General features: G+C 55.1%; 1 protein-coding gene across 1 annotated transcript in view; it reads left to right on the top strand.

Annotated features, from left to right (window-relative positions):
- Positions 1–20,501, top strand: part of LOC148517701 (hepatitis A virus cellular receptor 1 homolog) — a 75,604-nt gene that overhangs the window by 7,393 nt on the left and 47,710 nt on the right. The window contains exon 2 of the mRNA XM_088478323.1: positions 19,815–20,153. Within this exon, the coding sequence (XP_088334449.1) occupies positions 19,815–20,153 (339 nt within the window). The remainder of the gene's footprint in view (positions 1–19,814; positions 20,154–20,501) is intronic.

Raw genomic sequence — 20,501 nt, forward strand, 5'->3', positions numbered from 1 at the left:
AGGGAAGGGGGTGTTAGGTTTAGGCACTTAGAGGGGGGTTAGGGTTAGGAACTTGGGGGGGAGGTTAGGGTTAGGCACCCCTAAGGGAGGGTTATGGTTAGGGGGGGGGGTTAGGTTAGTAAATAGAAAAAATACTTACGTGTCGGGATCTTCACTGCCGGTCCTCCGCAGTTTGATGTACTGCGGTACATCATACTGATTCCTATAAGAGAGTGTTATAAGACAGCTTTATAAGACAGTGTTATAAGACAAAGATATAAGACAGTCGGGGCAGATCCAGAACAAACTGACAGGCGGGCACCATGATAGGCGTCGGAGAAGTATGCGAGTGCCAGAGGTGTGCAAGTTTCTGGAAAAGTGGGTGTGTCCTCATAGCAAGGGACGTGGCCTTACATGGAATGCCATACTCACAAGCTATGTCCTTGTTTTCATCAGGCTGAGGGCATGGAGTACATACAATAATCAAGTCCATGACAATTTATGTCCTCCCTGCCAGCTGGTGTTCTAAGCTCCGTTGGTAGTTGTCTAAACCTTGGAAAGTTTCAGACCTGTCTGGAAAAGACATAGGGAATAATTACCTGCATTTAAAGGTGTCAAATAATTTAGATCCCTCCCCCTGAATCTGCAACTGCCAGCCAACATAAAGCAATAGAATGCATGGATCTCTCTCATTGCCCTCTCCCTGTCCATATCTATATTACTGCCCCCTCCATTGCTGTCTAATTGCACCCTTCCCTCCATATCGCTCTGATTGCCCCCTCCATTGTTGTCTCATTGCCCTTGCATATCACCCTGATTGCCCCTTCATACTGTAGCTGTCTCATCCAGTCCTCCCTGCATATATCTGTGACTGCCCCCTCCCTAACTGTTTATCATTACCCCCTCCAAAGTTTTCTCTCATTGCTAGTTCCTTCCATATAAAACTGGCCCCCTGACAGCTAACTTATTGACTCCCTCACTGCCCCCCTAATAGCACCCACTGTCCACCTCAGAGCGCTCACTGTCCCTTTCATTGTCCACAACACAGCACTCCCCTCCCCACCACATAGCTCCCCCCTGCCCCTTTAACAAGCACCTCACAACTTCCCCTCGGCCAATCCAATGTCCACTTCACAGCACTCCCCACTCACTAGCACCCTGTGAGAGACTTTTTGAGCACCCCCATTCAACTATATCCATAATTAATACTTTTACTATTTTTAATACTAAAAAAAACACACACACATTGGCTCCCACAGGAACACATTGCCCCTCACAGGAAAAAAATCAAGCAGATTTGCCCCCATAGGAAGAAAAAATTATACACCCCAGCCCCCTCGCAGAAGACTGACCTAGCCTGTCAGTAGCATAAGCCGTGGACGGCACAGGTCTGGTGTTTGGCAGGATGAGTATGCGGAGAAGCGTATGGTAGATGACAGGGTGAGTGTGCGGAGACAGGTCTGGTAGGTGACGGGGTGAGTGTGTTGGGACAGGTCTGGTAGGAGACAGGGTGAGTGTGCTGGGACAGGTCTGGTAGGTGACAGGGTGAGTGTGCGGGGACAGGTCTGGTAGGTCACAGGGTGAGTGTGCGGAGACAGGTCTAGTAGGCAACGGGGTGAGTGTGCTGGGACAGGTCTGGTAGGCGATAGGGTGAGTGTGCAGGGACAGGTCTGGTAGGTGACAGGGTGAGTGTGCTGGGACAGGTCTGGTAGGTGACAGTGTTGAGTATGCAGAGAAGCGTATGGTAGGTGACAGGGTGAGTGTGCAGGGACAGGTCTGGTAGGTGACAGGATGAGTGTGCTGGGACAGGTCTGGTAGGTGACAGGGTGAGTGTGCTGGGACAGGTCAGGTAGGTGGCAGGATGAGTATGCAGGGACAGGTCTGGTAGGTGACAGGATGAGTGTGCTGGGACAGGTCTGGTAGGTGACATGGTGAGTGTGCTGGGACAGGTCTGGTAGGTGACAGAATGAGTGTGCGGGGACAGGTATGGTAGGTGACAGGGTGAGTGTGCTGGGACAGGTCTGGTAGGTGACAGGGTGAGTGTCAGGGACAGGTCTGGTAGGTGACAGGGTGAGTGTACTGGGACAGGTCTGGTAGGTGACAGGGTGAGTGTCAGGGACAGGTCTGGTAGGTGACAGGATGAGTGTGCAGGGACAGGTCTGGTAGGTGACAGGGTGAGTGTGCTGGGACAGGTCTGGTAGGTGACAGGGTGAGTGTCAGGGACAGGTCTGGTAGGTGACAGGATGAGTGTGCAGGGACAGGTCTGGTAGGTGACAGGGTGAGTGTGCAGGGACAGGTCTGGTAGGTGACAGGGTGAGTGTCAGAGACAGGTCTGGTAGGTGACAGGGTGAGTGTGCTGGGACAAGTCTGGTAGGTGACAGGGTGAGTGTGCAGGGAAAGTTCTGGTAGGTGACAGGGTGAGTGTGCAGGGAAAGGTCTGGTAGGTGACAGGGTGAGTGTGCTGGAACAAGTCTGGTAGGTGACAGGGTGAGTGTGCTGGGACATATCTGGTAGGTGACAGGATGAGTGTGCGGGGACAGGCCTGGTAGGTGACATGGTGAGTGTGCTGGGACAGGTCTGGTAGGTAACAGGGTGAGTGTGCGGGGGCAGGTCTGGTAGGTGACAGGGTGAGTGTGCAGGGACAGGTCTGGTAGATGACAGGATGAGTGTGCTGGGACAGGTCTGGTAGGTGACAGGGTGAGTGTGCTGGGACAGGTCTGGTAGGTGACAGAATGAGTGTGCGGGGACAGGTCTGGTAGGTGACAGGGTGTGTGTGCTGGGACAGGTCTGGTAGGTGACAGGATGAGTGTGCGGGGACAGGTCTGGTAGGTGACACGGTGAGTGTGCTGGGACAGGTCTGGTAGGTGACAGGGTGAGTGTGCAGGGCAGGCCTGGTAGGTGACAGGGTGAGTGTGCTGGGACAGGTCTGGTAGGTGACAGGGTGAGTGTGCTGGGACAGGTCTGGTAGGTGACAGGATGAGTGTGCGGGGACAGGTCTGGTAGGTGACAGGGTGAGTGTGCGGGGACAGGTCTGGTAGGTGACAGGGTGAGTGTCAGGGACAGGTCTGGTAGGTGACAGGGTGAGTGTGCTGGGACAGGTCTGGTAGGTGACAGGGTGAGTGTCAGGGACAGGTCTGGTAGGTGACAGGATGAGTGTGCAGGGACAGGTCTGGTAGGTGACAGGGTGAGTGTCAGAGACAGGTCTGGTAGGTGACAGGATGAGTGTGCTGGGACAAGTCTGGTAGGTGACAGGCTGAGTGTGCTGGGACAGTTCTGGAAGGTGACAGGGTGAGTGTGCAGGGACAGGTCTGGTAGGTGACAGGGTGAGTGTGCTGGAACAAGTCTGGTAGGTGACAGGGTGAGTGTGCTGGGACATATCTGGTAGGTGACAGGATGAGTGTGCGGGGACAGGCCTGGTAGGTGACATGGTGAGTGTGCTGGGACAGGTCTGGTAGGTGACAGGGTGAGTGTGCGGGGGCAGGTCTGGTAGGTGACAGGGTGAGTGTGCAGGGCAGGCCTGGTAGGTGACAGGGTGAGTGTGCTGGGACAGGTCTGGTAGGTGACAGGGTGAGTGTGCTGGGACAGGTCTGGTAGGTGACAGGGTGAGTGTCAGGGACAGGTCTGGTAGGTGACAGGATGAGTGTGCAGGGACAGGTCTGGTAGGTGACAGGGTGAGTGTGCAGGGACAGGTCTGGTAGGTGACAGGGTGAGTGTCAGAGACAGGTCTGGTAGGTGACAGGATGAGTGTGCTGGGACAAGTCTGGTAGGTGACAGGGTGAGTGTGCAGGGAAAGTTCTGGTAGGTGACAGGGTGAGTGTGCAGGGACAGGTCTGGTAGGTGACAGGGTGAGTGTGCTGGAACAAGTCTGGTAGGTGACAGGGTGAGTGTGCTGGGACATATCTGGTAGGTGACAGGATGAGTGTGCGGGGACAGGCCTGGTAGGTGACATGGTGAGTGTGCTGGGACAGGTCTGGTAGGTAACAGGGTGAGTGTGCGGGGGCAGGTCTGGTAGGTGACAGGGTGAGTGTGCAGGGACAGGTCTGGTAGATGACAGGATGAGTGTGCTGGGACAGGTCTGGTAGGTGACAGGGTGAGTGTGCTGGGACAGGTCTGGTAGGTGACAGAATGAGTGTGCGGGGACAGGTCTGGTAGGTGACAGGGTGAGTGTGCTGGGACAGGTCTGGTAGGTGACAGGATGAGTGTGCGGGGACAGGTCTGGTAGGTGACACGGTGAGTGTGCTGGGACAGGTCTGGTAGGTGACAGGGTGAGTGTGCAGGGCAGGCCTGGTAGGTGACAGGGTGAGTGTGCTGGGACAGGTCTGGTAGGTGACAGGGTGAGTGTGCTGGGACAGGTCTGGTAGGTGACAGGATGAGTGTGCGGGGACAGGTCTGGTAGGTGACAGGGTGAGTGTGCGGGGACAGGTCTGGTAGGTGACAGGGTGAGTGTCAGGGACAGGTCTGGTAGGTGACAGGGTGAGTGTGCTGGGACAGGTCTGGTAGGTGACAGGGTGAGTGTCAGGGACAGGTCTGGTAGGTGACAGGATGAGTGTGCAGGGACAGGTCTGGTAGGTGACAGGGTGAGTGTCAGAGACAGGTCTGGTAGGTGACAGGATGAGTGTGCTGGGACAAGTCTGGTAGGTGACAGGCTGAGTGTGCTGGGACAGTTCTGGAAGGTGACAGGGTGAGTGTGCAGGGACAGGTCTGGTAGGTGACAGGGTGAGTGTGCTGGAACAAGTCTGGTAGGTGACAGGGTGAGTGTGCTGGGACATATCTGGTAGGTGACAGGATGAGTGTGCGGGGACAGGCCTGGTAGGTGACATGGTGAGTGTGCTGGGACAGGTCTGGTAGGTGACAGGGTGAGTGTGCGGGGGCAGGTCTGGTAGGTGACAGGGTGAGTGTGCTGGTACAGGTCTGGTAGGTGACAGGATGAGTGTGCGGGGACAGGTCTGGTAGGTGACAGGGTGAGTGTGCGGGGACAGGTCTGGTAGGTGACAGGGTGAGTGTGCAGGGCAGGCCTGGTAGGTGACAGGGTGAGTGTGCTGGGACAGGTCTGGTAGGTGACAGGGTGAGTGTGCTGGGACAGGTCTGGTAGGTGACAGGATGAGTGTGCTGGGACAGGTCTGGTAGGTGACAGGATGAGTGTCAAGGACAGGTCTGGTAGGTGACAGGATGAGTGTGCAGGGTCAGGTCTGGTAGGTGACGGGATGAGTATGCGGAGAAGCATATGATAGGTGACAGGGTGAGTGTGAAGGAACAGGTCAGGTAGGTGACAGTGTGAGTATGCAGAGAAGCGTACAGTAGGTGACAGGGTGAGTGTGCGGGGACAGGTCTGGTAGGTGACAGGATGAGTGTGCTTGGACAGGTCTGGTAGGTGACAGGGTGAGTGTGCTGGGACAGGTCTGGTATGTGACAGGGTGAGTGCGCGGGGACAGGTCTAGTAGGTGACAGGATGAGTGTGCTGGGACAGGTCAGGTAGGTGACAGGGTAAGTGTGCAGGGACAGGTCTGGTAGATGACAGGGTGAGTGTCAGGGACAGGTTTGGTAGGTGACAGGGTGAGTGTGCAGGGACAGGTCTGGTAGGTGACAGTGTGAGTATGCGGAGAAGCGTATGGTAGGTGACAGGGTGAGTGTGCGGGGGCAGGCCTGGTAGGTGACAGAGTGAGAGTGCGGGGACAGGTATGGTAGGTGACAGGGTAAGTGTGCGGGGACAGGTCTGGTAGGTGACAGGGTGAGTGTCAGGGACTGGTCTGGTAGGTGACAGGATGAGTGTACAGGGACAGGTCTGGTAGGTGACAGGGTGTGTTTGCAGGGACAGGTCTGGTAGGTAGGTGACAGGATGAGTATGCGGAGAAGCGTATGGTAGGCGACGGGGTGAGTGTGCTGGGACAGGTCTGGTAGGTAACAGATTGAGTGTGCAGGGACAGGTCTGGTAGGAGACAGGGTAAGTGTGCAGGGACAGGTCTGGTAGATGACAGGGTGAGTGTCAGGGACAGGTTTGGTAGGTGACAGGGTGAGTGTGCAGGGACAGGTCTGGTAGGTGACAGTGTGAGTATGCGGAGAAGCGTAAGGTAGGCGACAGGGTGAGTGTGCTGGGACAAGTCTGGTAGGTGACAGGGTGAGTGTGCAGGGCAGGTCTGGTAGATGACAGGGTGAGTGTGCTGGGACAGTTCTGGTAGGTGACAGGGTGAGTGTGCGGGGACAGGTCTGGTAGGTGAAAGGGTGAGTGTGCTGGGACAGGTCTGGTAGGTGACAGGGTGAGTGTCAGGGACAGGTCTGGTAGGTTACAGGATGAGTGTGCAGGGACAGGTCTGGTAGGTGACAGGGTGAGTTTGCAGAGACAGGTCTGCTAGGTGACAGGATCAGTATGCGGAGAAGCGTCTGATAGGCGACAGGGTGAGTGTGCTGGGACAGGTCTGGTAGGTAATAGATTGAGTGTGCAGGGACAAGTCTGGTAGGTGACAGGGTGAGTGTGCTGGGACAGGTCTGGTAGGTGACAGGGTGAGTGTGCAGGGCAGGCCTGGTAGGTGACAGGGTGAGTGTGCAGGGACAGGTCTGGTAGGTGACAGGATGAGTGTGATGGGACAGGTCTGGTAGGTGACAGGGTGAGTGTCAGGGACAGGTCTGGTAGGTGACAGGATGAGTGTGCAGGGACAGGTCTGGTAGGTGACAGGGTGTGTTTGCAGGGACAGGTCTGGTAGGTGACAGGATGAGTATGCGGAGAAGCGTATGGTAGGCGACGGGGTGAGTGTGCTGGGACTGGTCTGGTAGGTAACAGATTGAGTGTGCAGGGACAGGTCTGGTAGGTGACAGGGTAAGTGTGCAGGGACAGGTCTGGTAGATGACAGGGAGAGTGTCAGGGTGAGGTCTGGTAGGTGACAGGATGAGTGTGCTGGGACAGTTCAGGTAGCTGAAAGGTTGAGTGTGCAGGGACAGGTCTGGTAGGTGACAGGTTGAGTGTGCTGGGAAAGGTCTGGTAGGTGACAGGGTGAGTGTACGGGGACAGGTCTGGTAGGTGACAGGGTGAGTGTGCGGGGACAGGTCTGGTAGGTGACAGTGTGAGTATGCGGAGAAGCGTATGGTAGGCGACAGGGTGACTGTGCGGGGACAGGTCTGGTGGGTGACAGGATGAGTGTGCTGGGACAGGTCAGGTAGGAGACAGGCTGAGTGTGCTGGGACAGGTCTGGTAGGTGACAGGGTGAGTGTGCTGGGACAGGTCTGGTGGGTGACAGGGTGAGTGTACGGGGACAGGTTTGGTAGGTGACAGGGTGAGTGTGCAGGGACAGGTCTGGTAGGTGACAGTGTGAGTATGCGGAGAAGCGTATGGTAGACGACAGGTTGAGTGTGCTGGGACAAGTCTGGTAGGTGACAGGGTGAGTGTGCAGGGCAGGTCTGGTAGGTGACAGGGTGAGAGTGCTGGGACAAGTCTGGTAGGTGACAGGATGATTGTGCTGGGACAGGTCTGGTAGGTGACAGGATGAGTGTGCTAGGACAGGTCTGATAGGTGACATGGTGAGTGTGCTGGGACAGGTCTGGTATGTGACAGGGTGAGTGTGCAGGGACAGGTCTGGTAGGTGACAGGATGAGTGTGCTGGGACAGGTCTGCTAGTTGACAGGGTGAGTGTGCGGGGACAGGTCTGGTAGGTGACAGGGTGAGTGTGCGGGGACACATCTGGTAGGTGACGGGATGAGTGTGCGGGGACAGGTCTGGTAGGTGACGGGATGAGTGTGCGGGGACAGGTTTGGTAGGCGACAGATTGAGTTTGCAAGGACAGGTCTGGTAGGTGACAGTGTGAGTATGCGGAGAAGCATATGCTAGGCGACAGCATGAGTATTCTGAGAAGCGTATGGTAGGTGACAGGGTGAGTGTGCGGGGACAGGTCTGGTAGGTGACAGGATGAGTGTGCTGGGACAGGTCTGGTAGGTGATAGGATGTGTGCTGGGACAGGTCTGGAAGGTGACAGGGTGAGTGTCAGGGACAGGTCTGGTAGGTGACAGGATGAGTGTGCAGGGATAGGTCTGGTAGGTGACAGGGTGTGTTTGCAGGGACAAGTCTGGCAGGTGACAGGATGAGTATGCGGAGAAGCGTATGGTAGGCGACGGGGTGAGTGTGCTGGGACAGGTCTGGTAGATGACAGGGTGAGTGTCAGAGACAGGTCTGGTAGGTGAGAGGATGAGTGTGCAGGGACAGGTCTGGTAGGTGACAGGGTGAGTGTGCAGGGCAGGCCTGGTAGGTGACAGGATGAGTGTGCTGGGACAGGTCTGGTAGGTGACATGGTGAGTGTCAGGGACAGGTCTGGTAGGTGACAGGATGACTGTGCAGGGACAGGTCTGGTAAGTGACAGGATGAGTATGCGGAGAAGCGTATGGTAGGCGACGGGGTGAGTGTGCTGGGACAGGTCTGGTAGGTAACAGATTGAGTGTGCAGGGACAGGTCTGGTAGGTGACAGGGTAAGTGTGCAGTGACAGGTCTGATAGATGACAGGGTGAGTGTGCAGGGACAGGTCTGGTAGGTGACAGGATGAGTGTGCTGGGACAGGTCTGGTAGGTGACATGGTGAGTGGGCTGGGACAGTTCTGGTATGTGACAGGGTGAGTGTGCGGGGACAGGTCTGGTAGGTGACAGGATGAGTGTGCTGGGACAGGTCTGGTAGGTGACAGGGTGAGTGTGCGGGGACAGTTCTGGTAGGTGACAGGATGAGTATGCGGAGAAGCGTATGGTAGGCGGCGAGGTGTGTGTGCTTGGACAGGTCTGGTAGGCGACATTGTGAGTATGCGGACAAGCATATGGTAGGTGACAGGGTGAGTGTGCGGGGACAGGTCTGGTAGGTTACAGGGTGAGTATGCAGAGAAGCGTATGGTAGGTGACAGGGTGAGTGTGCGGGGACAGGTCTGGTAGGTGACAGGATGAGTGTGCTGGGACAGGTCTGGTAGGTGAGAGGGTGAGTGTGCTGGGACAGGTCTGGTAGGTAACAGGATGAGTGAGCAGGGACAGGTGTGGTAGGTGACAGGGTGAGTGTGTGGGGACAGGTCTGGTAGGTGACAGGATGAGTGTGCTGGGACAGGTCTGTTAGGTGACAGGGTGAGTGTGCTGGGACAGGTCTGGTAGGTGACAGGGTGAGTGTGTGGAGACAGGTCTGGTAGGTGACAGGGTGAGTGTGCTGGGACAGGTCTGGTATGTGACAGGGTGAGTGTGCGGGGACAGGTCTGGTAGGTGACAGGGTGAGTGTGCGGGGACAGGTCTGGTAGGTGAAGGGATGAGTGTGCAGGGCAGGTCTGGTAGGTGACTGGGTGAGTGTGCTGGGACAGGTCTGGAAGGTGACAGGGTGAGTGTGCTGGGACAGGTCTGGTAGGTGACAGGGTGAGTGTGCGGGGACAGGTCTGGTAGGTGACGGGATGAGTGTGCGGGGACAGGTCTGGTAGGTGACAGGGTGAGTGTGTGGGGACAGGTCTGGTAGGTGACAGGATGAGTATGCGGAGAAGCGTATGGTAGGCGACGAGGTGAGTGTGCTGGGACAGGTCTGGTAGGCGACAGATTGAGTGTGCTGGGACAGGTCTGGTAGGTGACAGTGTGAGTATGCGGAGAAGCATATGGTAGGCGACAGCATGAGTGTGCAGGGACAGGTCTGGTAGGTGACAGGGAGAGTGTGCTGGGACAGGTCTGGTAGGTCATAGTGTGAGTATTCAGAGAAGCGTATGATAGGTGACAGGGTGAGTGTGCGGGGACAGGTCTGGTAGGTGACAGGATGAGTGTGCTGGGACAGGTCTGGTAGGTGACAGGGTGAGTGTGCTGGGACAGGTCTGGTAGGTGACAGGATGAGTGTGCTGGGACATGTCTGGTAGGTGACAGGATGAGTGTGCAGGGACAGGTCTGGTAGGTGACAGGGTGAGAGTGCTGGGACAGGTCTTTTAGTTGACAGGATGAGTGTGCTGGGACAGGTCTGGTAGGTGACAGGGTGAGTGTCAGGGACAGGTCTGGTAGGTGACAGGATGAGTGTGCAGGGACAGGTCTGGTAGATGACAGGGTGTGTTTGCAGGGACAAGTCTGGTAGGTGACAGGATGAGTATGCGGAGAAGCGTATGATAGGCGACAGGGTGAGTGTGCAGGGACAGGTCTGGTAGGTGACAGTGTGAGTATGCAGAGAAGCGTATAGTAGGTGACAGGGTGAGTGTGCGGGGACAGGTCTGGTAGGTGACAGGATGAGTGTGCTGGGACAGGTCTGGTAGGTGACAGGGTGAGTGTGCTGGGACAGGTCTGGTAGGTAACAGGGTGAGTGTGCTGGAACAGGTCTGGTAGGTGATAGGGTGAGTTTGCGGGTACAGGTTTGGTAGGTGACAGGGTGAGTGTGCGGGGACAGGTCTGGTAGGTGACAGGGTGAGTGTGCTGGGACAGGTCTGGTAGGTGACAGGGTGGACAGGTCTGGTAGGTGACAGGGTGTGTGTGCGGGTACAGGTCTGATAGGTGACAGGGTGAGTGTGCAGGGACAGGTCTGGTAGGTGACAGAGTGAGTTTGCAGAGAAGCGTATGGTAGGCGACAGGGTGAGTGTGCTGGGACAAGTCTGGTAGGTGACAGGATGAGTGTGCAGGGCAGGTCTGGTAGGTTACAGGGTGAGTGTCAGGGACAGGTCTGGTAGGTGACAGGATGACTGTGCAGGAACAGGTCTGGTAGGTGACAGGATGAGTATGCAGAGAAGCGTATGGTAGGCGACGAGGTGTGTGTGCTTGGACAGGTCTGGTAGGCGACAGATTGAGTGTGCAGGGACAGATCTGGTAGGTGACAGGATGAGTGAGCAGGGACAGGTCTGGTAGGTGACAGGATGAGTGAGCAGGTACAGGTCTGGTAGGTGACAGGATGAGTGTGCAGGGCAGGTCTGGTAGGTGACAGGGTGAGTGTCAGGGACAGGTCTGGTAGGTGACAGGATGACTGTGCAGGAACAGGTCTGGTAGGTGACAGGATGAGTATGCGGAGAAGCGTATGGTAGGTGACAGGGTGAGTGTGCTGGGACAGGTCTGGTAGGTGACAGGGTGAGTGTGCTGGGACAGGTCTGGTAGGTGACAGGATGAGTGAGCAGGGACAGGTCTGGTAGGTGACAGGATGAGTGAGCAGGTACAGGTCTGGTAGGTGACAGGGTGAGTGTGCAGGGCAGGCCTGGTAGGTGACAGGATGAGTGTGCTGGGACAGGTCTGGTAGGTGACAGGGTGAGTGTCAGGGACAGGTCTGGTAGGTGACAGGATGACTGTGCAGGAACAGGTCTGGTAGGTGACAGGATGAGTATGCGGAGAAGCGTATGGTAGGTGACGGGGTGAGTGTGCTGGGACAGGTCTGGTAGGTAATAGGGTAAGTGTGCAGGGACAGGTCTGGTAGATGACATGGTGAGTGTTAGGGAGAGGTCTGGTAGGTGACAGGATGAGTGTGCTGGGACAGTTCTGGTAGGTGACAGGGTGAGTGTGCAGGGACAGGTCTGGTAGGTGACAGGATGAGTGTGCTGAGACAGGTCTGGTAGGTGACAGGGTGAGTGTGCAGGCAGGCCTGGTAGGTGACAGGGTGAGTATGCAGGGAGAGGTCTGGTAGGTGACAGGATGAGTGTGCTGGGACAGGTCTGGTAGGTGACCGTGTGAGTATGCAGAAAAGCGTATAGTAGGTGACAGGGTGAGTGTGCGGGGACACGTCTGGTAGGTGACAGGGTGAGTGTGCAGGGCAGGCCTGGTAGGTGACAGGGGGTGTGTGCTGGGACAGGTCTGGTAGGTGACAGTGTGAGTGTGCTGGGACAGGTCTGGTAGGTGACAGGATGAGTGTGCTGGGGCAGGTCTGGTAGGTGACAGGGTGAGTGTCAGGAACAGGTCTGGTAGGTGACAGGATTGGAGTGCAGGGACAGGTCTGGTAGGTGACTGGGTGAGTTTGCAGGGACAGGTCTGTTAGGTGACAGGATGAGTATACGGAGAAGCGTATGATAGGCGACAGGGTGAGTGTGCAGGGACAGGTCTGGTAGGTGACAGTGTGAGTATGCAGAGAAGCGTATAGTAGGTGACAGGGTGAGTGTGCGGGGACAGGTCTGGTAGGTGACAGGATGAGTGTGCTGGGACAGGTCTGGTAGGTGACAGGGTGAGTGTGCTGGGAGACGTCTCGTAGGTAACAGGGTGAGTGTGCTGGGACAGGTCTGGTAGGTGACAGGATGAGTGTGCTGGGACAGGTCTGGTAGGTGACAGGGTGAGTGTGCTGGGACAGGTCTGGTAGGTGACAGGGTGAGTGTGCGGAGACAGGTCTGGTAGGTGACAGGGTGAGTGTGCAGGGCAGGCCTGGTAGGTGACAGGATGAGTGTGCTGGGACAGGTCTGGTAGGTGACAGGATGAGTGTGCTGGGACAGGTCTGGTAGGTGACAGGGTGAGTGTCAGGGACAGGTCTGGTAGGTGACAGGATGACTGTGCAGGGACAGGTCTGGTAGGTGACAGGATGAGTATGCGGAGAAGCGTATGGTAGGCGACGGGGTGAGTGTGCTGGGACAGGTCTGGTAAGTAACAGATTGAGTGTGCAGGGACAGGTCTGGTAGGTGACAGGGTAAGTGTGCAGGGACAGGTCTGGTAGATGACGGTGAGTGTCAGTGAGAGGTCTGGTAGTTGACAGGATGAGTGTGCTGGGACAGTTCTGGTAGGTGACAGGGTGAGTGTGCAGGGACAGGTCTGGTAGGTGACAGGGTGAGTGTGCTGGGACAGGTCTGGTAGGTGACAGGGTGAGTGTGCGGGGACAGGTCTGGTAGGTGACAGGGTGAGTGTGCAGGGCAGGCCTGGTAGGTGACAGGGTGAGTATGCTGGGACAGGTCTGGTAGGTGACAGGATGAGTGTGCTGGGACAGGTTTGGTAGGTGACCGTGTGAGTATGCAGAGAAGCGTATAGTAGGTGACAGGGTGAGTGTGCTGGGACAGGTCTGGTAGGTGACAGGATGAGTGTGCTGGGACAGGTCTGGTAGGTGACAGGGTGAGTGTGCTGGGACAGGTCTGGTAGGTGACAGGGTGAGTGTCAGGGACAGGTCTGGTAGGTGACAGGATGACTGTGCAGGGACAGGTCTGGTAGGTGAGAGGATGAGTATGCGGATAAGTGTATGGTAGGCGACAGGGTGAGTGTGCTGGGACAGGTCTGGTAGGTAACAGATTGAGTGTGCAGGGACAGGTCTGGTAGGTGACAGGGTAAGTGTGCAGGGACAGGTCTGGTAGATGACAGGGTGAGTGTCAGGGAGAGGTCTGGTAGGTGACAGGATGAGTGTGCTGGGACAGTTCTGGTAGGTGACAGGGTGAGTGTGCAGGGACAGGTCTGGTAGGTGACAGGGTGAGTGTGCTGGGACAGGTCTGGTAGGTGACAGGGTGAGTGTGCGGGGACAGGTCTGGTAGGTGACAGGGTGAGTGTGCGGGGACAGGTCTGGTAGGTGACAGGGTGAGTGTGCGGGGACAGGTCTGGTAGGTGACAGGGTGAGTGTGCAGGGCAGGCCTGGTAGGTGACAGGGTGAGTATGCTGGGACAGGTCTGGTAGGTGACAGGATGAGTGTGCAGGGACAGGTCTGGTAGTTGACCGTGTGAGTATGCAGAGAAGCGTATAGTAGGTGACAGGGTGAGTGTGCGGGGACAGGTCTGGTAGGTGACATGATGAGTGTGCTGGGACAGGTCTGGTAGGAGACAGGGTGAGTGTGCTGGGACAGGTCTTGTAGGTGACAGGGTGAGTGTGCTGGGACAGGTCTGGTAGGTGACAGGGTGAGTGTATGGAGACAGGTTTGGTAGGTGACAGGGTGAGTGTGCTGGGACAGGTCAGGTAGGTGACAGGGTGAGTGTGCAGGGACAGGTCTGGTAGGTGACAGGGTGAGTGTGCTGGGACAGGTCTGGTAGGTGACAGGGTGAGTGTGCGGGGACAGGTCTGGTAGGTGACAGGGTAAGTGTGCAGGGCAGGCCTGGTAGGTGACAGGGTGAGTATGCTGGGACAGGTCTGGTAGGTGACAGGATGAGTGTGCTGGGACAGGTCTGGTAGGTGACCGTGTGAGTATGCAGAGAAGCGTATAGTAGGTGACAGGGTGAGTGTGCGGGGACAGGTCTGGTAGGTGACAGGATGAGTGTGCTGGGACAGGTCTGGTAGGAGACAGGGTGAGTGTGCTGGGACAGGTCTGGTAGGTGACAGGGTGAGTGTGCTTGGACAGGTCTGGTAGGTGACAGGGTGAGTGTACGGAGACAGGTTTGGTAGGTGACAGGGTGAGTGTGCAGGGACAGGTCTGGTAGGTGACAGTGTGAGTATGCGGAAAAGTGTATGGTAGGCGACAGGGTGAGTGTGCTGGGACAAGTCTGGTAGGTGACAGGGTGAGTGTGCAGGGCAGGTCTGGTAGATGACAGGGTGAGTGTGCTGGGACAAGTCTGGTAGGTGACAGGATGAGTGTGCTGGGACAGGTCTGGTAGGTGACAGGATGAGTGTGCTGGGACAGGTCTGGTAGGTGACAGGATGAGTGTGCTGGGACAAGTCTGGTAGGTGACAGGATGAGTGTGCTGGGACAGGTCTGGTAGGTGACAGGGTGAGGGTGCGGGGACAGGTCTGGTAAGTGACAGGATGAGTGTGCTGGGACAGGTCTGGTAGGTGACAGGGTGAGTGTGTGGGGACAGGTCTGGTAGGTGACCTGATGAGTATGCTGGGACAGGTCTGGTATGTGACTGAGTGGTTGTAAGAGGACAGGTAAAGTAGGCAACAGGGTGAGTGTGCAGGGACAGATCTTTTAGGTGATATGGTGAGTGTAGGGGGGCAGATGTTGTGGGTGACAGGGTGAGAGAGTCTGTAGGCAGGTCAGAGCACATCACACCTTCCCCTCCCCTTCAATGTTCTCCTTTCACTGCAGTGCACTTCAATGCACTATCCCCCCTTTATCATATCACAGCACCCCTCACACCTTCCTTCAAATTTCACCTCACAGTACTCCCCCTTTAATATTCACATCACAGTACTCCTCCATTACACCCCTCACAGCCTTCCACACCATGGGCAGCACCAGCAAACTGCTCATCTTTAAACTAATCCCCCAACAGTATCACCCGCAGCAGCCTGCTCTGACGTGACACTGCTGAGGAAGAGGGGAGCTAAGGGAGGGGGAGCCGCACGGTTGCTCAGATTGTGTTATAAGTGTAACAAATAGAGGCAGCCCCCCATGTTTCTGCAGTGTCTCTCCATTTCCAGACAGCCCCCCTGCTCTGTTGCCAGCCCCAGCAGCCCCCTTTCTGTCTTTCCAGTCAGCCCCCTGCTGTGTCCCCAGCTCCATCAGCCCCCTTTCTCTCTCCATCCTTAGCAGCCCCCCTTCTGTGTCCCATCTCCAGCAGCCCATCTTATGTGTCCCCAGTCAACCCCATTATATGTGTCCAAATCCAGCAGTCCCCATCTGTGTCTCCAACCTAAGCAGCCCCCTATCTGTGTCCGCAGCCAGCCCCAGTAGCCCCTCTTCTGTGTCTCCATCTCAAGCAGCCCCCTTTCTGTGTCCCCAGCCAGCCCCAGCAGCCTCCTTCCATGTCCCCAGCCAGCCCCAGCAGCCCCCTACTATGTCCCCAGCCAGCCTCCCTTCTGTATTTAGAGCCAGCCCCAGCAACTCCCTCCTGTGTCCCCTGCCAGCCCCAGCAGACCCCCTTCTATGTCCCCAGCAGACTCCCCTTTCTGTCTCTCCAGCCAGCCCCCCTGCTGTGTCCCCAGCTCCAGCAGCCCCTCTTCTGTGTCCCCAGCCAGCCCCAGCAGTCCTCCTTCCATGTCCAGAGCCAGCCCCAGCAGCCACCATTATATGTCCTCAGATCGAGCAGCCCCCCCATCTGTGTATCCATCCCAAGCAGCCCCCTATCTGTGTCCCCAACCAGCCCCAGTAGCCCCCTTCTGTGTCTCCATCCCAAGAAGCCCCCTATCTGTGTCCCCAGCCAGCCCCAGCAGCCTCCCTTCTTTGTCTCCATCCCAAGCAGCCCCCCTTATGTGTCCCATCTCCAGCAGCCCATCTTCTGTGTCCCCAGCCAGCCCCAGCAGTCCTCCTTCTGTGTCCAGAGCCAGCCCCAACAGCCCCCATTATGTGTCCCCATATCCCACAGCCCACCTTCTGTGTCTCCATCCCAAGAAGCCCCTATCTGTGTCCCCAACCAGCCCCAGTAGCCCCCCATCAGTCTCCATGTCCCTAGCCAGCCCCAGCAGCCCCCTTCCATGTCCCCAGTTAGCCCCCTTATATGTCCCAGCCAGCCCCCCTTCTGTATTCAGGGCCAGCCCTAGCAGCCCTACTTCTATATCCCCAGCAGCCCCCCTCTATTTCTCCAGCCAGCCCCAGCAGCCGATCTTGAGTCCCTAGAACCAGCAGCCCCCTTCTGAGTCCAGAGTCAGCCCCAGTAAGCCCCCTTCTATGGCCCCAGCAGACCACGTTCTGTGTCCCCAGCCAGTCTCCACACTTACCTTCCAGGCTGCTGCTCACGCGGCCCTTCTGAGTCCTTTCCTCTCCTCTGAGGCGCACGTGACATCATGCGTGCCGGTTCTTTGAATGAAAAAGAAACTTTACAGCATGGTGCTGAAATGCGCGCAGCAGCGCACATCAGTAGCTGCATGGCCTGGGGAGGGCTGAGAGCAGCAGCCTCATCCTGGTGGCGGCCGTGCAGCTACAATAAAGGTATAAAAAAGAAATCTCCAAAAACGATAGGGGGGGGCACGTGTCTGGGTGCCCCCTGCCTTGAATTCGCCACTGAAGACAGTATTATAAGACAAAGATATAAGACAGTGTTACAAGGCAGCTTTATAAGATAGCGTCATAAGACAGCTTTATAAGAGTGTTATAAGACAAAGATATAAGAGTATTATAAGGCAGCTTTATAAGATAGCGTCATAAGACAGTGTTATAAGACAAAGATATGACAGTATTATAAGGCAGAGATATAAGACAGTGTTTTAAGGCAGCTTTATAAGACAGTGTTATACAGTAAGACAGCATTATAAGACAGTGTTATACAGTAAGACAGCATTATAAGACTGTGTTATAAGATAGCATTATAAGACAGCTTTATAAGACAGCGTTATAAGAGTGTTATAAGACAGAATTGTAAGATAGAGATATAAGACCGTGTTATAAGCAGGGCCGGCAACAGAAATCTTGGGGCCTGGTACACTTATATTTTTGGGGTCCCCATCCCACACTGTGCCCCAAATTAAACTATATGCCGCAAAGTGCCCCAAATCACACTGCAGTGTAAAACCTCTATGTGAGCATTATATAGCCTGAGGATAAGGAGAGGATTACACCCCATATGCAGTATAGCAAAATATGCAATGACACTATGGAAACACAGGAACAAGGCTACAAACATAGGGACTGTCCCTGAGACAGGTGACAACTGGCCAATGTTATCAGTTGTCAATCATCACCTCGGTCCTCATCCATACCCCCACACCAACTCCTGATTAGCAGACACTTGCTCCAAGACAAGGCTTGGCCTGCAGGATGCCCTGCAAAAGTGGTTCTTCTCACCTGTTGCTCTGAGCCCAAGTCCCCTAAGCAACCGCAGTACGGGACGGGTCCTGCACCAGCGCAGAGCAGTTACAATCGGAGATATGCGTTAACCATAAGGTTAGTGTACATCTCTGAATCAGCCCCATGGTCGTAATGTTGACATGCAGCATTTTGACATGCTTGGCATTTGACATTGACCATGCCGACATTCATCATATCGACACTGAAGAAATATCGAGAAGTATCAGATTGTCGACAAAACCTTCCTGGTGGTTCAGCGGTTACTTCAGCTGTGTCTTCAAGGGTCCGCTTCCGACGTCATGCTGACATCCTTATCGCCACAATTTGGAATTGGTATTTGCCCAGATGTATCACTGATGAGTTGCCAGGATAGGGGCTCCGACAGGAGCTCATCCTGGCAAACTATTAGAAGTAATGTGATCAATACTTGTCTACTCTCCAGACTCCCAAACTCTGCGGATCCCCCCCCTCTCCGCTTCGGGAAGGGGGGGGGGGGGCAATGACTCGATTCACTATGAATTACGTCATCATAATACCACCTATGTCACTCCACGCCCACCGCTGTTCTGACCTGACTGCCCCCTCCCGGAAGTGTCAGCCAGATTGTCGGCAAGCATGATGTGATCGCATTACAATCACATTACTTCCTGCTGTACCCCCTCGGCTGTGCTACTGTGCATGCACAGGCTAATCTCGAGATGGCATTAGCGGCCAGGCCCGGAGCTTGGTAAAGCCGGCAGCCCAGCAGCCCCCATGGGGGCTGCGGCTGCTGACGGAAAGGGAGGACTGCGGTAAATATTAGAAATATCCTGGGGATACTTTTAGTTTTACTTAATTTCAGAATTGCAACTCAGAGTCAGGAGCAAAGTGCCTATGCAGTGTGGACATGTCAACACATGTTAAAGCGGTAGATTACTAGGTGGTAGATCTTCAATAAGTCGCACTGACATACAGTTGGCGGGATGCATGACGCATCGCATTCAGGAGGAGATGCATGCTGCTGGTCTTCGCATGCATGCCGGCGTTGGTAACCCAGCTATGCATGATGAACACTGCAAAGACCGATCACTCGGTAAGAGCGGCCCTTTGCCATGGAGGGACTTCCGGGTCTATGACATAGAAGCCCCTCTGACGTCCTTCTGTGCATGTGCAGAAGGAGGCTCGCACTGCGGGGGGTGCAGGTTGTGATTCCTCTCGAAGCACTCTCCCGATAGAAGCCCATAGGCAGGGCCGACTCTAGGGGTGTTCGACCAGTGCGGTCACACAGGGGCGCCACCCGTAGAGGGCAGCACCCCTCCCCAGCATCTCCATTTCAGCGGGACAATAATGTCCCGCTGTTCCACCCGCGGGCCGAAGTGGCTAGCGGGTGGTCAAATCGGGAGGTTGGGGACCCCCACCACCGCAGCTGTGCGGCGGTGCCGGACCCCCGGAGTGTGAATGGATGCCGTGCGCATGCGCGCGGCAACCATTCACTGGCGGGAGAAGGCTGGGGGTAGCCCAGCCAGTGACGGAGTGCTGGGCTTTACCCCCAGCGGGCACGCCTCCAAATAACGTCACACAGGAGGGCGTGGCGTACACCCCCAAAATCGTTCGTGCACGGCTACACCGCGCGCAATGTTAGGGCGCCTTCTCAAGGGCCAGCACAGGGTGCTCCGAACCCTGGAGCCAGCCCTGCCCATAGGCTTCTATAGGGTAACAGCGTCAGGAATATGACGTTACCCACCGCAACCAAGTCTCAGAGTCCATCACATTCCGGGGCTTGGTGCATATGAGGAATACGGTCAAACCCGCATTTTGGGTGTTTCATTGCATTTCTATCTTTGCTGCATCCCCGCCCAGTATTTGTACACAATGATCAATGGTGTCTTGGTAAAAAAGAGGCCCCCAATACATCTGCAATAGATTTGGACAATTCCCCATTTTGCAGATGATTGGGTAAAAAAATCTGCAATGTATGGGGTGCACCAACCGCCAATAAGTGATCGGAATTAGTATATCAGGTTGTCTAATGTGTTGAATTTCAACAACCAACTGGGGCTGTAGATGGTTAATGTATGGTAATGTTCAGCCAATTTGTCGACCACTACTGGTAAAATGATGAAGCCTTTCATGATCGGCAGATCTGTCTTTCCTGAAAATGATCTGCAAATCACTATCTGTAATGTACAGTATGGGCGCAGATTGGTAGATTGGGGGAAAAAAATTCACAGGATCTGTGAATCGTATGGGTCCCTTAAACAGATGTCTATAAACAGTTCTAATAAGCAGTTCTGGGTGTGATAATAATTAGTATTAATGGGGTTTCGTTTCATTGGATGCCATCTCCCTTCTCTCTGCACAGCTCTGTCAGCAGCAGAAGAACATGTGACGGGATCGGTGAATGGTACAGTGACATTACCCTGCACATATCCTGTCAGTGACAGGGTGACCTCCATGTGCTGGGGACGAGACCGCTGCCCATCCTTGAATTGTAACCATGTGATCATCTGGACTGATGGCAAAAGAATGACACAGAGGAGATCTGACAGATACCAGTTACTGGGAAACATATCACAGGGGGACGTGTCCCTGACCATCACTGAGGTGACCGAGGAAGATGAGGGAACTTACTGCTGCCACGTGGAGATCACAGGATGGTTCAATGACCAAAAAAAGGAGATTCATGTGAGGCTACGGGAAGGTGAGGTTCCCTCTATTCTTAATGTTAAAATAAAACATTACATTAAAATGTGACATCACTCTAACATAATACAATTAAAGGTTTATTTTACTAAAATGTAAATAATATCAGAACCCACATATACCTGATGCCCTGACCATAGTGGTTGGTGCAATGTTATAAAGGCTGTACTTACACGGGGAATGGATGAAACACCGGTAGCTACAGAAGCCCAACAGGACAAGATCCCGACTAAGGCCCGTATTCAATTTGGAGCGAAAAGCCATTTTCGCGTGTTTTGGGCGAAAACTTTTCGCCGATGACGTCATTTTCGCCTGTTTTGATTTTACTCCATATTCAATTTGAAAG

Source organism: Taudactylus pleione, unplaced genomic scaffold (genome assembly GCF_031769625.1).
Source record: "Taudactylus pleione unplaced genomic scaffold, aTauple2 ptg000212l, whole genome shotgun sequence".
Classification (NCBI taxonomy): domain Eukaryota; kingdom Metazoa; phylum Chordata; class Amphibia; order Anura; family Myobatrachidae; genus Taudactylus; species Taudactylus pleione.